Raw genomic sequence first — 15321 nt, forward strand, 5'->3', positions numbered from 1 at the left:
TGTGTGTGTGTGTGTGTGTGTGTGTGTGTGTGTGTGTGTGTGTGTGTAGAAAGAAGGGGAGAGGAGAAGAAAAAAAACCCAACTATTTGGTCACAAGGTCAATTAGAACTCCTGGAAGAAATGGAGCAAGAGTTTAAAATCATATTTTAACTTCAACTAGAAACAAAGAATTGGGGGAAAAAAATGAGAATACTAATAAAAATTGAAAGAAGAATTAACACCTTGGTACAAGACTTGCAAAATCTTATCCAAATAATAGACTCTCTGAAAATCAGAATAGACAAAACAAATGTTAATGATTCTACAAGACAATAAAAAATATTAAAACAAATTTAGAAGACTGAAAAAATGCAAGTATAAAATACCTCTTCTCATAAACAGACCTGGATAACACGTTAAAAAAGGATCAGACTACTTAAAAAGTCGGAGCCAAGAGAAAGGATACTATATTTCAAGAAATCATGAGAGAAAACCAAAAAAGGCCCTTTAGAATCAGAAAGCTACAAAAACTGCTAAACTGTACATATCCTCTAATCTAGGGATAAACAACATTAGAACTAGATTCCCAAAGTGATCAAAGAAAGGAAAAGGATCTACATACATAAAATATTTAAAGCACCTCTTTTTGTCTTAATTGGCAGGAGATGCTCATCAACAGGAAAATGACTAAATAAACTGTGGTAAATGAATGTAATGCAATATTACTATGCTAAAGGAAATGATAAAAGGAATGGTTAGGAAACACTGGGGAAGAGTAATATGAGTGAAGTGTGCAGAATTATATAATTTAAAAAACGGTCCCAAGAAAAATAACTCTGAAAAACTTAAGAAGTCTGGCCACTGCAAAAACCAACCAGGAATCCAGACAATTGATAATGAAGCTACCTCCTGAGAGGTAGATTCAAAATGTGTAGAGAGATTCATTTTTGGACATGACTAATGCAGGAATGTTTTGCCTAATTGTGAGCATTTGTTACTAAGGTTTTGTTTATTCATTTGAGGGAGAGGGCTGAAAAGTTGAGGAGAAAAAATACTTAACTAAAGAAAATGTATAATAAAATGTTTAAAGGAAGGGAAAAGGAAAATAGAATCTCTTACATAGGATAATATTTGTAAAACACTTTCTACAGTTTCTGGCATCATAGTGTGTATATAAAATTATTATATATGTGCATGTGTGTGTATATTGAAAAGAACCATAAATTGAAAATATCATAGCCAAAAACTAGCACTTAGAAAGAGTTCATCCATTGAGGGGCCCCACTCAAGATCACACAAGATTTGTAAACTACTACTATGAAAATAAGGAAAACATGCTTTCAAAAGGCAGAAGATATAATGGCGCGGCTCAGTGGTGCAGTGAATAGAGCACCAGCTCTGAAGTCAAGAGGACCTAAGTTCGAATCTGGCCTCACACACTTAACACTTACTAGCCGTGTGATGTTGGGCAAGTCACTTGACCCCAACTGCCCTGCATTCCCCCCTCCAAAAAGAAAAAAAAAAAGGCAAAAGATATTTTCCTATCCTCCTTTATTTTTCTTTTTTCTTATTTTGGATTATAGTCAATGAAGTATTCTATTTTGCATGACTCTTTGCAATGAGTTTTGGATTTTTTTCCTTCTCAACAGGTGAGGAAAGAGAAGGGAGAGAATTCAGAATAGAAAATAAAATCAAGTTTTTTTAAAACAAGAAACTGAGTCCCAGAGAGATTAAGCCCAAATAACTGATTTCCAGTTTTGACTAAAAAGGACAGATGTTGAGGAAAGCATAAAACAATCTTCTTGAATGTGTTCAAGGTATGGACAGATTTTTTTTAAAGGCTCAGGTATAGAAGTGAGGTTTCAGTGAGACAGAGATGAAGATCAACTTACCTTATCAAGTTCAGCCTGCAATATGTTTTGCATGCTTTGGGCTTGCTGTAACTCTTGGTTTAGTTTGGCTTTTATCTGAGTGTTTTGTTGGTCCAGCATCTGGAGGGTATGTTGTTGATGAGAGAGTTCCTAAAAATTAAGAGAACAAAAATATATAATAGCTATCATTCAGGAGAAGAGGGAGTTAAATAAAAAAATTATTCAGTTAGTACCCTGAAAGAGGTACAGACAATAGGGAGCCAGACTTCCCATCAACTTTATAAAAAATATAATTAACACTAGTACTGGTTCTAGTAATCAAATCCAGGTCTGTTTAGGTAGGAAATAGACAAGCACTAATACTATATAGACAGTAATCTAGATTCAAAGTAATCTGTTGGTCCTCTACTGGAATATCAATTTAATTTTCTTTTCTATTTAGAACAGTGTGTAAAAAGGAACTCAAATACACAAATACAGCTGAGATTACCAAGATTAACAATTCTGTTCAGCCAGAATAAATAAAAGACTTTAAAATCGAAATATGCAGCATACATATTAAGAGCACTTTTAATGAAAATATGAAGAGAGAACAGAGAGGCTTATGAAAAGTCTATGTTAGCTGATTTTATAGTCACATAACAGTCTGAAGAATTCAAAGAATGTAAGACACGACCATTGTATTTATAATTTAATATAAAAAGGTGTATTTGACTTGGCAGCTCTAAAATATAACATTAAAGATTCCTCTTCCCATACACATTAAGATCATACAGGATTAATTGAAAGATGAAAACAAGACAAATTTATCCACAATTCTGACTGTTAACAAGTGAGACATAAAATGAGGTGTTTGCTCATCAAAGGTTTTGGTTAACATCATAGAAGATGGTGTCCAGAATCAATCGATAAGAATTTATCATGCTAGGCACTGGATATATTAGACAAAAATCAAAACAGCCCCTACCTTCAAGAAGCTTAGAGTACACCAGAGAAAACAACATGTACACATGATAATATATACAAAAAAAGTACAAAGTCGTGCATGGGGTTAGAGGAAGAGGAAGCTGAGAATCATGAATAAAGTTAAACTTTGAAGAAAACTAGAGATTCCAAGAGGTATAAATGAATAATACAAGTATTTCATATACTGGAGACACTATGTACAAGAGCAAAAATGGGAAATGGCGTATCACATTGAGGAACAGAGCAAAGGCCAGTTGGATTGGATTGTATATTATGTGAAGGCAAGTAATGTACACATCTGGAACGGTATGCTGGGAGACAGATTGTAAAAGGCTTCTAGAAGGGAAGAGAGCTTTACATACCTTAATTCTCCAGATGTTCCTGTTTCTGAATGATTTTGGATTACAGACTACGTCAAAATCTAGATTACAGAACCTATAAAATCTAAAATCTCTCAAAAGAGGACACTCTAGGAAAATTGATCACATAAGCAACAACATAGTGAACTAGACAATTTCTCTGATCCCCATGACTTCATAAACCTCTCCAAAACAGAAATTATATACCAAAGTTAAAGCAACTTCAGCTGTTACATGGTCTAGGATACTCAAAATTCAAAAAGGGGGGGAGGGAAAAAACCCAGATTAATGCTCACTGACCTTGAGCCCACTCAGCACTCCTTGCTCACCTCCCATGCTATCGGCAGCAAGGCCACACTAACAGATCCATGGACACAATACAAGCTTACATCAAAACCCATCCCTGTACCTGGTACAACTTTCCCTCTTTCCAATGTCTTACAATCCCCAAATCCAGGCTGCTTAAGTTTGCTTGAACCTCAACAATCAGTGTGACCACAGTCCCTCAGGAGCAAAAGCCTGATTGGTGCCTGCAACCCAGAAGTACCAGTACTGCAAAGCTTTGAACTGCAAGAAAACTTAAGAACAGAAGGAATGGGATAGGTCACTAGGACAGAACACCCTATCAGGTGCTGTGCAGCACTCCATCAAGCCTGAGAAGAGAGCCCAGCATCCAGCTGGAGCCAGTTTGGAGCACCCAAAAGTTAACTGAAACAGAGAACCTTGAATTGCCCTTGTGGGAGGGGGCTAAGAAGCTTTGAAATCCATCCCCAAGGAAATACAACCAGAAGGCAGGAAATCAGGAAGTGTGTGATAAGGAAAATAAAGGGGGTGAGGGTGAATGACTGAAAATAACCAAAGATTTTGGGAAGAAGAAATCTCAAAGATCTTGAACATAAACAGAAAAATCAACAGGAAAAACAGTAACGGAAGAAATATGGCGTCCAGATCTAGTAAAAAAAAAAAAAAATCAACTATCTATAAATACAGTAAAATGAAGAAAAAGGATCCAACACTTCAACACTTTGAGACAGAGAACCCTGTGGAATTTGAGGAGAATATGGAATTATAACACACTATTCTTGAGTGGTTTAAAATAGAAATAACAATTATGAGATCAGAATGTATGTCTGCACAGCAAAAATAACAGAATCAAAAAATTTGATTCTATAATGACAAGCCTCACCAAAGAAACAAAAGAGCAGACAAAACAATTGGGAATACAAATACACAGAGGCCGAGGAAAACCTAAAAGAAGAGAAGCAAAAATTAGAAACATTAAAAGAAAACACGTTCACTATGCAAGCAAAACATAAGGATATTGATAATCGACATATTGAATAGAAACAACCTAAGGCTCAGAGATCTTCCAGAAGAACACAATAGGATGGAAAAATCTTAACGCTATAACGAAGGGGACAATAGAAGAGCACTGCCCAGAACTTTTGAACATAGAAAATGAAATTTCAGCTGAAAGAATTCACAGAGAGCCTCCAGGAAAGGAAAAAAAAAAAATCCTGCACTGCAAATTCCAAGACTCATAGCGGTTAAATTTAACGATTCAATTCAGAAACAAGTTCCACAAGCCATCAAGGAAAAGATCATCAAATACAAAGGAAAAGATATTTAAATAATGCAATGTTACTCTATATAAATGCATCTGAAATGGGAATAACTGTGCAAAAGAGAATCAGAGCTCAGGAGGGAGCCCAAGGTAAACTATCCTATAAATATGAGCTTACCTTTACAGGATAAAAGATGAATATCAAATAATAAAGAACAGACTGAAACATTTTCAGAAAGAAAACCAAACCTAAAAGAGATTGTTTGCTTCTTAAACACCACAAACAACAAAATTGCAAAAAGAGTAAGTTACAGATAGCAACAGCAAAGGAGTGACTTTAGAAAACATACAATAAGCTGAGTAACATGCATCATAAAAGATAAGAGGAACAATAAAAAACAAAGCAATAAAGAGGAACAATAAACAAAAAAGGGAAAAAAAGAGTTGATGATGCAATAAGAACAAAAGATAAAGCGATGCATAATTCAATATACATTGTGACATCCATGTATGTTAAGAGACCAAAATGAAAACGCCCAGGACAACTGATAAATGCCCAGAGGAAAATGTATGGGAGGACATGAGTAAGAATGGAATAAAATGAGAGAACGTGGGTAGAGAGTGATCTGAACCAATGGATGGGGTAAACACATAGTGAGATTACAGATCCACTGAAGACAGAAGTATACAAGACACTATTCAAAAAGTTCAGAAAAGCGAAAGTTGTTAGAGCCACCAATCCACTCTGATAACTAGAATAATAACATGAATAATCAATATTTATAAGTGGCTATATCAAAAAGAAACAAATTATGTTAATGCACAATTTTAACTTGAGAAGCAAACTGTCAACTCTCCTTATCATAGGGTTTGACCTGCCCTTTCCCTTAATAATTCCCATGTGCTTATGCAAAATCCAAATTGCAAAAGCTGGGAAATGTAATAAAATCTATTTCACAGTAGGCCATAGAGTTATCGCAATTCAAAAAGGCAATACTGTTTTTTCTTATTTTCTAACAAATCTCCAAAAAGACTGAAAACAACTCATAAAAAGGATTTTGCTTGTCTATACTACAAATAACTTTGTGAAAGATGTGAAAAGATGAACATTAAGATAAGAATAATGTTAAAGAGCTGACCAGAATCACAGCACTCTTTCTCTGCTAATCATATCACGCCATGTTGACTTCACAGTTTTTTCCCAGAATCTCATGCACCATGACCACCAAAACCAGAACACATTCCAGAGAGACACTCAAAATTGCAAATCTATCTCCATGTACATGTGCACCAAGAATATTAGACAGCTTGTTCTCTCTTACCTCCTGATAGTCCTTCTCTCTGTCCTTCATTTTCTGTTCCAAAGCACATCGGGTACTTTCTGCATTTTGTCTTTGGCAACTCAAATCTTCAGACATTTTTTTCAGCTTTTGCTCCAATGATGTACACTACCAATAAATGAAATAATTCACTAAAATATAAAAACTTCAACTAAGTCAAATAAAGAAAAGTGTGCTGTTGCTTTTTTTTTTTAGTTTGGGTTTCCTTTTCTTGGTAATAATACTTTGCCCTGCGTTTTGGAAGATTCAATGTGAAATCTTAAATAAAATACAATTTCTTTCTTTATGTAAGTGGAGAGTTAAGCAGACTTCTATGTAAAGTGATTTTATGCAATGCAATTTTGCCCACAGGCATGAGAAAGAGCAGCAGGAAAGAAGCTGCACCCATGAAGAGAAGGGATCTGTACACAGTTCAAGGACACATGGGGCCAGGGACAGAAAATCAGGAGCAGGAAGAAGAACACTCAGGGGACCATGGTCAGCCATGTGAGGGTGAAACACAGACGGGAGAGGATGGGTGACATGCAGGGGACAGGGACAGACATGGGGTACCCAAGCATGTACGAATAAAAACAAAGGTGTCCTCTCTCCATTCTGGAGGTCTCACTCCAAGCCCCAAATTCAGTGGTGGTCATTCCACCTGTCTATTCAGCTTTCACTTGGAGGGATTTTTTAAATGGGTTTTTGGGGGAGGGGGTCAATGAGCACCAAGTTGAGGGACAGAAGTGGAAAGAACACATTACTGCATAATAAACTTAACAGAGGATTTTGGAACAAAAATTTATTTCAGAATTTTTTATGTAAAGTCAAATATGAATAGGCAAATTTACATAAAGCAGGAGCTGTGCACAGTTAACCTAAAAGAAAAACCTAAAATAACTTGTCACTTTTTAATCCAAAATAGAGAATTTCAAGAACTGCCAAATCAAAATAACCCAAGTGTATAGTATTCTAGTTTGTTAAGGGAATCAAGTTAAAATCTACATATAAGCATAATGGATTTTTTCATAGAATCAGGACATTCCTATGACAATGTGCATCAGAGAAAGGAGAAGATAAAAAGGGGTAATGGCACAAAAAAGCTTCTAAGTTACTTTACATGGGGGCTCCTTTTCTCTTTTTATAATTTTAAGTCTGATACTTTAGCAATAGTCTAATATAGTCATTTCAAGTTTTTATAGGGGATTTTAGAAAGAGCTTCCTAAGCTGATTTATACAGGGTCTCCTTTCCTTCCACTGATCATTCCCTCTCTGATCTTACATAACAGTGTTTTAAGGTTTAAAAAAAACACTTTATAATTATCTCATTTCAGCTTCACAATGATTCTGGAAATATATTAGCCCTTTTATAGACAAGGAAATCAAGGCAGAGGTTAAGACTTGTCCAGTGTCACAAAACTACTAAGTGTCTGAGTCGTCATGTGAACTTGAGTCTTTCTGATTTCACGTCCAGTACTCTATCCAACAGGTAACCCAGATGCCATTTTCACTCTCTCCCTATGTACAGGATTCATCCTTTGATAACAAGGATAATAATAAACCTGTCAGTTTCCATATTCTTAAAATGACCCAACCATGTCCTGAAATATTGTCATACTACACTTTTCCTTATTTACTGAAAAGAATTCTCTATACTCCCTAACTTCATCACCCACTTCTCAACTCCTTGTAATCTTGCTTCAACATAACCCCTTCTTCCACTATTGAAATTACTCTCTCAAAGATTATCAATGATTTCTTAAATGCTAAAACAGATGGTCTTTTGCCAATCCATATCTGCTTTGAGATCTCTCCAGCTTTTCTACATACTGGATACTATCCCTACCCCAACCCTATAATCCTTCCATTACTAGAGACCTAGGTTCAAAATCCTGCCTATAACACTAAGTGACTTCAGGCAAGTCATTTAATATCTGTAGGTCTGTTTCCGCATCTGTAAAATGAGATTAGACTAGGGTGACCTCAAAGGTCTCTGTCTGCTTTACAGCTATAAAAATTCTGGCATCCTATATTCTATCCTGGCTCTCCTCCTACCAGAGATGACCAATCCTTCTCAGTCTCATCTGCTAGATTATCATTCCCCTCCTACCTGGTATCTCCCAAGATTCAGTCCTGGCCCTCTATTCTTCTCAGTCTCGATCATCTCTTTCCATATGTTCAGTTATCATATCTACACAAATAACTCCCAAATTTATACATCTAGCCCTCTCTCTCCAAAGCATCCATACCATGTCAATTCACTGCTGGACATCTCACCCAAGACCTCAAATTCAACATGTCTAAAACAGACAATATCTTCTCTACCCTAGCTCCAAATCTGGTCCTACAAATATTCATTTTGCTCCTAGAGGTACCACCATACATAAACTGTCACTCAGGTTCCTAATTTTTGTTGTAGTGAAAATCCAACTAACTCAAGATACCTATCATGTTCTCTTCTCCAGAGTAAGCATTCCTAAGTTCTTCTATCAGTTCTTTTATGAAATCATCTCAAGGCCTTTCATCAACTTGGGCACCCTCTTGCGGAAGCTCTACATTCCAATCAAAATCAACAAAATAAAATTCATTTATTAAGGGCAAAAATCACTAGACATATTCAAGAAGTAAGGATACAAAGGAGATGATGGGTGGGAAGGTAGACTGGGTTCACTTCAAGGTTTCCTTCTAATTCTAAGACTTTATGATTTCTATTGAACATTGGAAAATCAGCTGAGCAGTTTAATTTCATGCAAGTCTAAAAATTATATTTTCAAATGTCCTGAGGCTTTTAAAGCTTTCCTATAATTCATCATTATCCAGTGTTATTACTAATATTTACTTAATGTCTCTTGTTGTACAATACTTTTGCGAGGGAATGATGAGTTGAATGGAAGTACCTTGGCTGTTGCCTGATCAAATTGTGTTGTTAATCTCATCAATTCATCCCTAGTCTTGTTCAAAACTTTCTCTTTTTCCATTAACTCCAGTTTTGTTTTCTCCAGTTTCAGCTGGGTTTCTTGCCATTTATTCACATGTCCTTTTATGTCTTTTTCTTGCCTTTGCAGTTGATATTCCAATTCATTAACTTTGCACCTTAACTCTTAAATCACAAAAAAAAAGTAATAAATAAGCACACTGAAAACTTCATATTAACAATACATCTTTCACTTGAACTTTAAAACAATTTAACTCTTACTTTTTTGGCAGGGAAGGTCACAATAATGTAGGAGTGAGGTTATCTTTTCTAGTGAGAGGGTAAGTAGAAGAGTAGGGTAGGGCTGTACAAAGTATTCCTTGGGCCCACCTCCAAACCCCACCCCACTTTCTTTCTCCCTGCTGGGAAAGTGGAGAAAAAAGGAAAGGGTCTGGAGGGGGTGGTAACATAAGCATCTCTTCAGGACAGGCAATGTGTCACTGCCTGGGGAGTGAAAAGAAGTTATCTGGCATCAGGAATAAATTGAAACGGGGAAGTATGGCACGGAGGAGAAGTAAACTAAAATACTAAATATTACAACCATACGAGGCAGGTAGGTGGCACAATGGATAGAGCACTGGGCACAGAGTCAAGAAGACTCAAATTCACATCAAGTGTCAGACACTTGAAAGCTGTTTTACCTTGGATAAGTCACTTAGCCTCTGTCTGCCTCAGTTTTCCCAGTGGTAAAATGGGGATAATAATAGCACCTGCCTCACAAAGTTGTTGTGAAGAACAAATTAGATAGTGCCTAGTGTCTTGCACAGAGTAGGTACTATTTAAATGCTACTTATTATGCTTATTATTATTATTATTACAAGCACTATACTGGTAAAATTTAATATTTGCTTTTGTATCAAAAAATTAATTCTAAGCAATGACTAATTTATCTCAGGTAGCTATCTTAATCAAGAAACTGAAGAGGTTTCTGTACCTTCAAAGTGACATTAGAAATCCTTCCCTTCCCTTCCCATACACTTAAACAACCACACTACCACAAAGAACACACACTTTAATCTAATAGCACTGGCAAAGCATGACATTTCTCACATCACTGAAATCTTGACGTCATGGCATTGTGAAGATCGTTACAGTTTAGTGGGACGAAGACTGACCTTGGAGTCATTAGGACCAGGGTTCAAATCTTGCCTCTGACACTTACTTAGCTGTGTGACCATGTACAAGTCACTTTTCCTCTTTGAGGTTCAGTTTCCTCAACCGTAAAAATGGAATAACTGGAGTACTTCACAGAGTTGTGCCAATTCAAGTGATATAATTATTATTCAATGTGCTTTGCAAGATGGAAAGTGACATATAAAGTATAGCTGTGATTATTTATTATATATTATTACATAAAAGTATACACTATTACATGGTAATATTATTCTAATAAAAAGTACATTCAATAAAGTCATTTCAAAAACAACACCTGAATCACCTGACACAGTTAACTGCATGTAACACTGTATTAATGAAGGTCAAGCATTTGCTCCCCATATAGGCAACTTGATACTGCATCCAAACTTGTCTAATAACTAGGTATTTAAGTTGGAGCCTTTGGTCACATAAAGGAAAAGGCAGTTAAGAGTGTGAATTACTCAATGTAACTCATCCCTAGTACAACTAGAAAATATTCAGACACCTGTTTTTCTAAAAGAATTCAGAATATCTTATATAAAGACAATCCACTCCCCCAAAAAACAAATAAAAAACAAAGCAAAGGACAATAACAAAGTACAGCTTTCCACACAATAAACCAGGTATTTGGCTTATGTGGATATGTACAAGAAATTAAGTCTTCAAACAAGCAATTTTCAAAGGACAAAATTCAAACTATCAGAAACCACAAAACAAAAGCTCTGAATTACTACTAATATAATTACTAGCACTCAGAGTACTTGCATGTTTTTTAAAGTGATTTACATATCTCAATTAACTTTTTTTTTTTTTAACATTCCCATTTTACAGATGAGGACATAGGTAGAAGAGAGATAAAAGTAACTTGCTCCTGGTCACATAGCTATTAAGTGGCTGAAGCAGAACACAACTAATTATAGAAATGCAAATCAAAGCAAAATCTGAGGTTCCATCTTACAGCTACAAGCTAGGCAAAAATAAACAAAAAAAAAGATAATGACAAAATATTGGGTGAAAAAAGGCAAATTACAATACACTGTTAGTGGAGATGTGAATTGGTGCAAACTTTATAGAAAGCAGTTGGGAACTCAATACTCACAATCACTTTGACCCAGCGATATCACTACTAATCCAATGCCCCAAAGAAAAATGAAAAGGAACTCTTATGTACAAAAATATTTATAGCACCTATTTTCATGGGGACAAAGAACTAGAAACTAAGGTGGTACCCATCAGTTGGAGGATTGCTGCACAAATTATGGTAAATATATGTAATGGAATAATACTGTGCCATAAGAAATGATTAAAGGGAGCTTCAGAAGAATCTGGAAAGATTCGTATGAACTGATGCTATGAGGTGAGTAAAAATCAAGAGAACAATTTATACAAAAACAAAAACACTGCAAAGAAAAAGATATTCAAGATTTAGGAACTCCAATTAATGCAATGACAAACCACAATTACAGAGGTCCAGTGATGAAGCATGCAACCCAAATGTCCTAACAGGTGTGATGGCCTCAAGAATCAGTATGAGACATTTATTTTTCGACATGGCCAATGACAAAATGTGTTTTGCTTAACTATGTATATTTGTTACAAGGATTTTGTTTTTCCTTCTTTTTTCAAATGTGGGAGTAGTAGGTGAGAGGAAGAAAAAATGCTTGTTACCTGAAAAAAAAAATTAAAGTTCAAAAAATAAAATGTCTTCAGGTTCTCTAAACTAATAACAGGATACATTATATAGTAATTTTACTGACTAGGAGTCAGAGGAGATCTGAAGTCTAATCCCAGCTCTATTATTAACAAGTGGGAAAGAAAAATTGATGTCAGTTTCCTCATCCACAAAATGAAAGAAATGCTATTCCCAACATTAAAAGCTATTTCTAAGGTCCATTCAAACACTTGAAACTTTTTGACACTTCTAGTAAAAGTTTTCTAAGAATCATGCTGCAATTTAAACTTAAAAATGTAGTAATTACCTTGATTCTGGGCTTTTATCTGATCCAGCAGGTAAGGATTACTCTGGTTCTCATGGAAACTGCAATTAGTATCTTTCCTCTCCGTTTGCCAACCTGACATCCTATTAGGTGTTGTTTCTTGTTCCCGAGAAATGTGTAAGGCAGTAAGACCTCTCCTAAGGGGAGTTTCTTGAATACTGGCTGAATGACGAGTAGGTGTCTTTTCTTGTTGCCATGAGAACACTGAAGAAGAAGACTGATGCCGAGCAATTTCCCTATGACTCATGGTGTTTGGGGGAACTGTCTTACTTGCTTTCTGCAAAAAGATAATAAAAAACAACTAAAGACTTCTTTAAAAAAGTCTCCATGTTCAAGAACACTTATTTTTAGATAAAAGCCACAATCACTGATATGTATCAAATTCCTAAAACAACCAGGTTTAAAATTACCATTGAGAAACAGAAATATCAACATCAACTTTCTTTTCTACAGATGTACCTGTATCATCATTAGAGTATTTGGGAGAGAAACATCTATAAAGCACCAATCTAGAACATAAGTTGTGTGCAATCAGACCAAGGTATAACACACAAAGAACCCATCAAACAACTTACTTTTCAAAAATAATGACAGGAGATACAATGAGAACAAGTAACAGTATCATGATACATAAAAGATCACACTCTTGTTAAGAGGTAAGCTAATCAAAGTTTATTAGATAGCTGGAGAACTGTTCCTTTTGGAGGTGAATTCCAAGGCAGTTAATAGGTACTCTGATATATTTATGTAATCATATACAGAGAGGGGGCTACATCATAACTATAAAATAAGGTCACTATGAGACCTTAAAAGTGGAGAGAGGAGATGGATCAAGAACACTCACCACACCAGGGTGCACGATACAAGAAAATGAAAAGGAAGAGCAAGATTTGAGACAACAGAGGTACCCAAGATATATAAGGAGGATATATATGGGAGTAAATAAGAGACGTTCACTTGTACCTGAGATATGCTTCTCATGGACAATAGCATTATGTCTAGTTACCTTGGAACAAACCTGGCTCTGTGGTTTGGCTGAGTGGGCAAGTATAAGATGGGTCAAACAGTAATAGACAAGACCCTCCTAATTTCCTCCGGAAAGGAAACACCTGTGTGCATTAAAGTTCCAACTTTTTCCTCTTCATTAAAAAGATTAACAAGATCTAGGTGAAAGTTTAAGAATTACCCATTCCTGCATCTACTGTCCTCCTCCTCTGTCCCTGGGCCCTGGATGCCTGTGTTGGCCTGCTCTTATCTCTGTACTTGCAGACCCACTATGATGCACTACAGTTATCTTCATGCCATGTCACCTCCCTTTACCCTCCTCCTCAGAATCACAACTCTAGCTCCTATCATAGAGACCTGTGCTCGTGGCTGGTAAAAGTTCACAGTATCTAGGCAATCCCCAGACCAACTAAGGTATTCAGGCCATCTTCTGACACTATTACCACTTCAAATGTCAGACTCAACCCTCCCACTGTCCACACTACTGGAAAGGATATGTTTACTTTCCTAAAACTCCATTCACTCTGTCTGTGAATACTCAGCCACAACATCCTTCCCAGGCTACAACTTGCCTATGTGCTTGTCTTCCCCTAATGTATTTAATAAGCACTAATGCACTGTAAGCACTTATTAATAAATGCTTTTCATTCACTAATTCATACATGCAAGACTTAAGTTCGGTACCTGACTGTCAGTGTCAGAACCGATAAAGTTGAGAATGAGCTGAAGGTGACAATGACAGCCAATAAACAAGTGTTTATTAGCTATAATAAGAGGATAAAGAGGCCCAGCATAAAGAGAAGGCCCATTGCTTGGAGAGAAAAATATGTGAAATGACAAGAGGGAAAAGGCAGAACTGGAAATGATCAATTTTAAATTTTCATTCTATGGTATATAAATGTGATGGAATACTATTGTGTTATCAGAAATGATGAGCAGGGGTGGCTAGGTGGTGCAGTGAATAGAGCACCAGTCCTGGAGTTAGGAGGACCTGGGTTCAGATCCAACCTCAAGACACTTAACACAAAAAATAGCCATGTGACCTTGGGCAAGTCACTTGACCCCAACTGCCCTCCAAAAAAAAAAAATGATGAACAGGGAGACTTCAGAAAAACCTGGAAAGACTAATATGAACTGACGCTGAGTGAAATGAGCAGAACCAGAACAACATAGTACACAATAACAGCCACGTTGTGAGGACCGACTCTGATAGACTTAGCTCTTCTCAGCAATGCAAGGCTCTAAGACAACTCCAAAAGATTCACGCTGGAAAATGCCATCCACATCCAGAGAAAGAATTACAGAGTCTGAATGCAGATGGAAGCATATTATTTGCTCTCCTTTTCCTTTGTTGTTTTGTTTCTTCTTTCTTGTGGTTCCTTCCATTAGTTCTAATTCTTCTATGAAAATATGTTTAATATGAATGTATAAGTAGGGCCTATATCAGACTGCATGCCATTTTGGGGAGGGGGGAGGAGAAGAAGGGTTAAGAAAATTCAAAACTCAAAATCTTATGGAAGTGAATGCTGAAAACTAAAAAAAAAAAAAAAGACAGGCAGAGATGTACATCACTTATTAAGCCACTACTGCAAATATCTGAAAGATCATGGAATATAGGAAAGATACTACACAATTTGGAAAGGGCAATAATACCAACCTTCTAAACTAGTTTCTAAAACTACACTCTATTGTTTGGTGATTTTTTTTGTTCTTGATAACTATATTTTGATATAAATGTTTTCCCTTGTAATCACATATATTTTATTTTATGCATTTAAAAAAACATGCTGATAAGTCTTGAGGCTTCACCACCAGACTGCCAAGGAAACCAGACAAAAAAAAGGTTAGGATCTCTGTCTCCCCCAAGGAAATTCTACAAAGGATTAATAAAGAGATGGTTGGTGAACATCTAGAAAAGATTACAAAGAACCAGGTGAAGGGGCAAGGTAAGCCCCTCTGTGAGGAATAAGATTATACAAACCAAGGCCCCAACTCAATATGACCTTTCTATTTCCCTGAGCTGTTTGGAAACAGGGGACCCCGAGAATGTGAGGGCTGCTCTTCTCCTGGGACCCTGGCCACGTCCTAGAGAAGAGATATGATAACTGCCCAATTCCTGGAACTAGCCATTCCAAGGAAATGTTGTTCTT

At 36.3% G+C, this 15321-nt stretch overlaps 1 protein-coding gene across 4 annotated transcripts in view; it reads right to left on the reverse strand.

Annotated features, from left to right (window-relative positions):
* The window catches only part of CENPF (centromere protein F), an 89148-nt gene that overhangs the window by 50374 nt on the left and 23453 nt on the right, over window positions 1-15321 (reverse strand). For all 4 annotated transcript variants that reach the window (XM_069066054.1, XM_069066055.1, XM_069066053.1 and 1 more), the window contains 4 exons: window positions 12149-12443; window positions 8956-9158; window positions 6062-6187; window positions 1872-2000 (listed from right to left, as the gene is read on the reverse strand). In XM_069066054.1, coding sequence (XP_068922155.1) covers window positions 1872-2000; window positions 6062-6187; window positions 8956-9158; window positions 12149-12443 — 753 coding nt within the window. The remainder of the gene's footprint in view (window positions 1-1871; window positions 2001-6061; window positions 6188-8955; window positions 9159-12148; window positions 12444-15321) is intronic.

The sequence above is a fragment of the Petaurus breviceps genome, unplaced genomic scaffold (assembly GCF_028583685.1).
Source record: "Petaurus breviceps papuanus isolate PSGF00001 unplaced genomic scaffold, PetGlider_PUasm1.0 90702, whole genome shotgun sequence".
Classification (NCBI taxonomy): domain Eukaryota; kingdom Metazoa; phylum Chordata; class Mammalia; order Diprotodontia; family Petauridae; genus Petaurus; species Petaurus breviceps.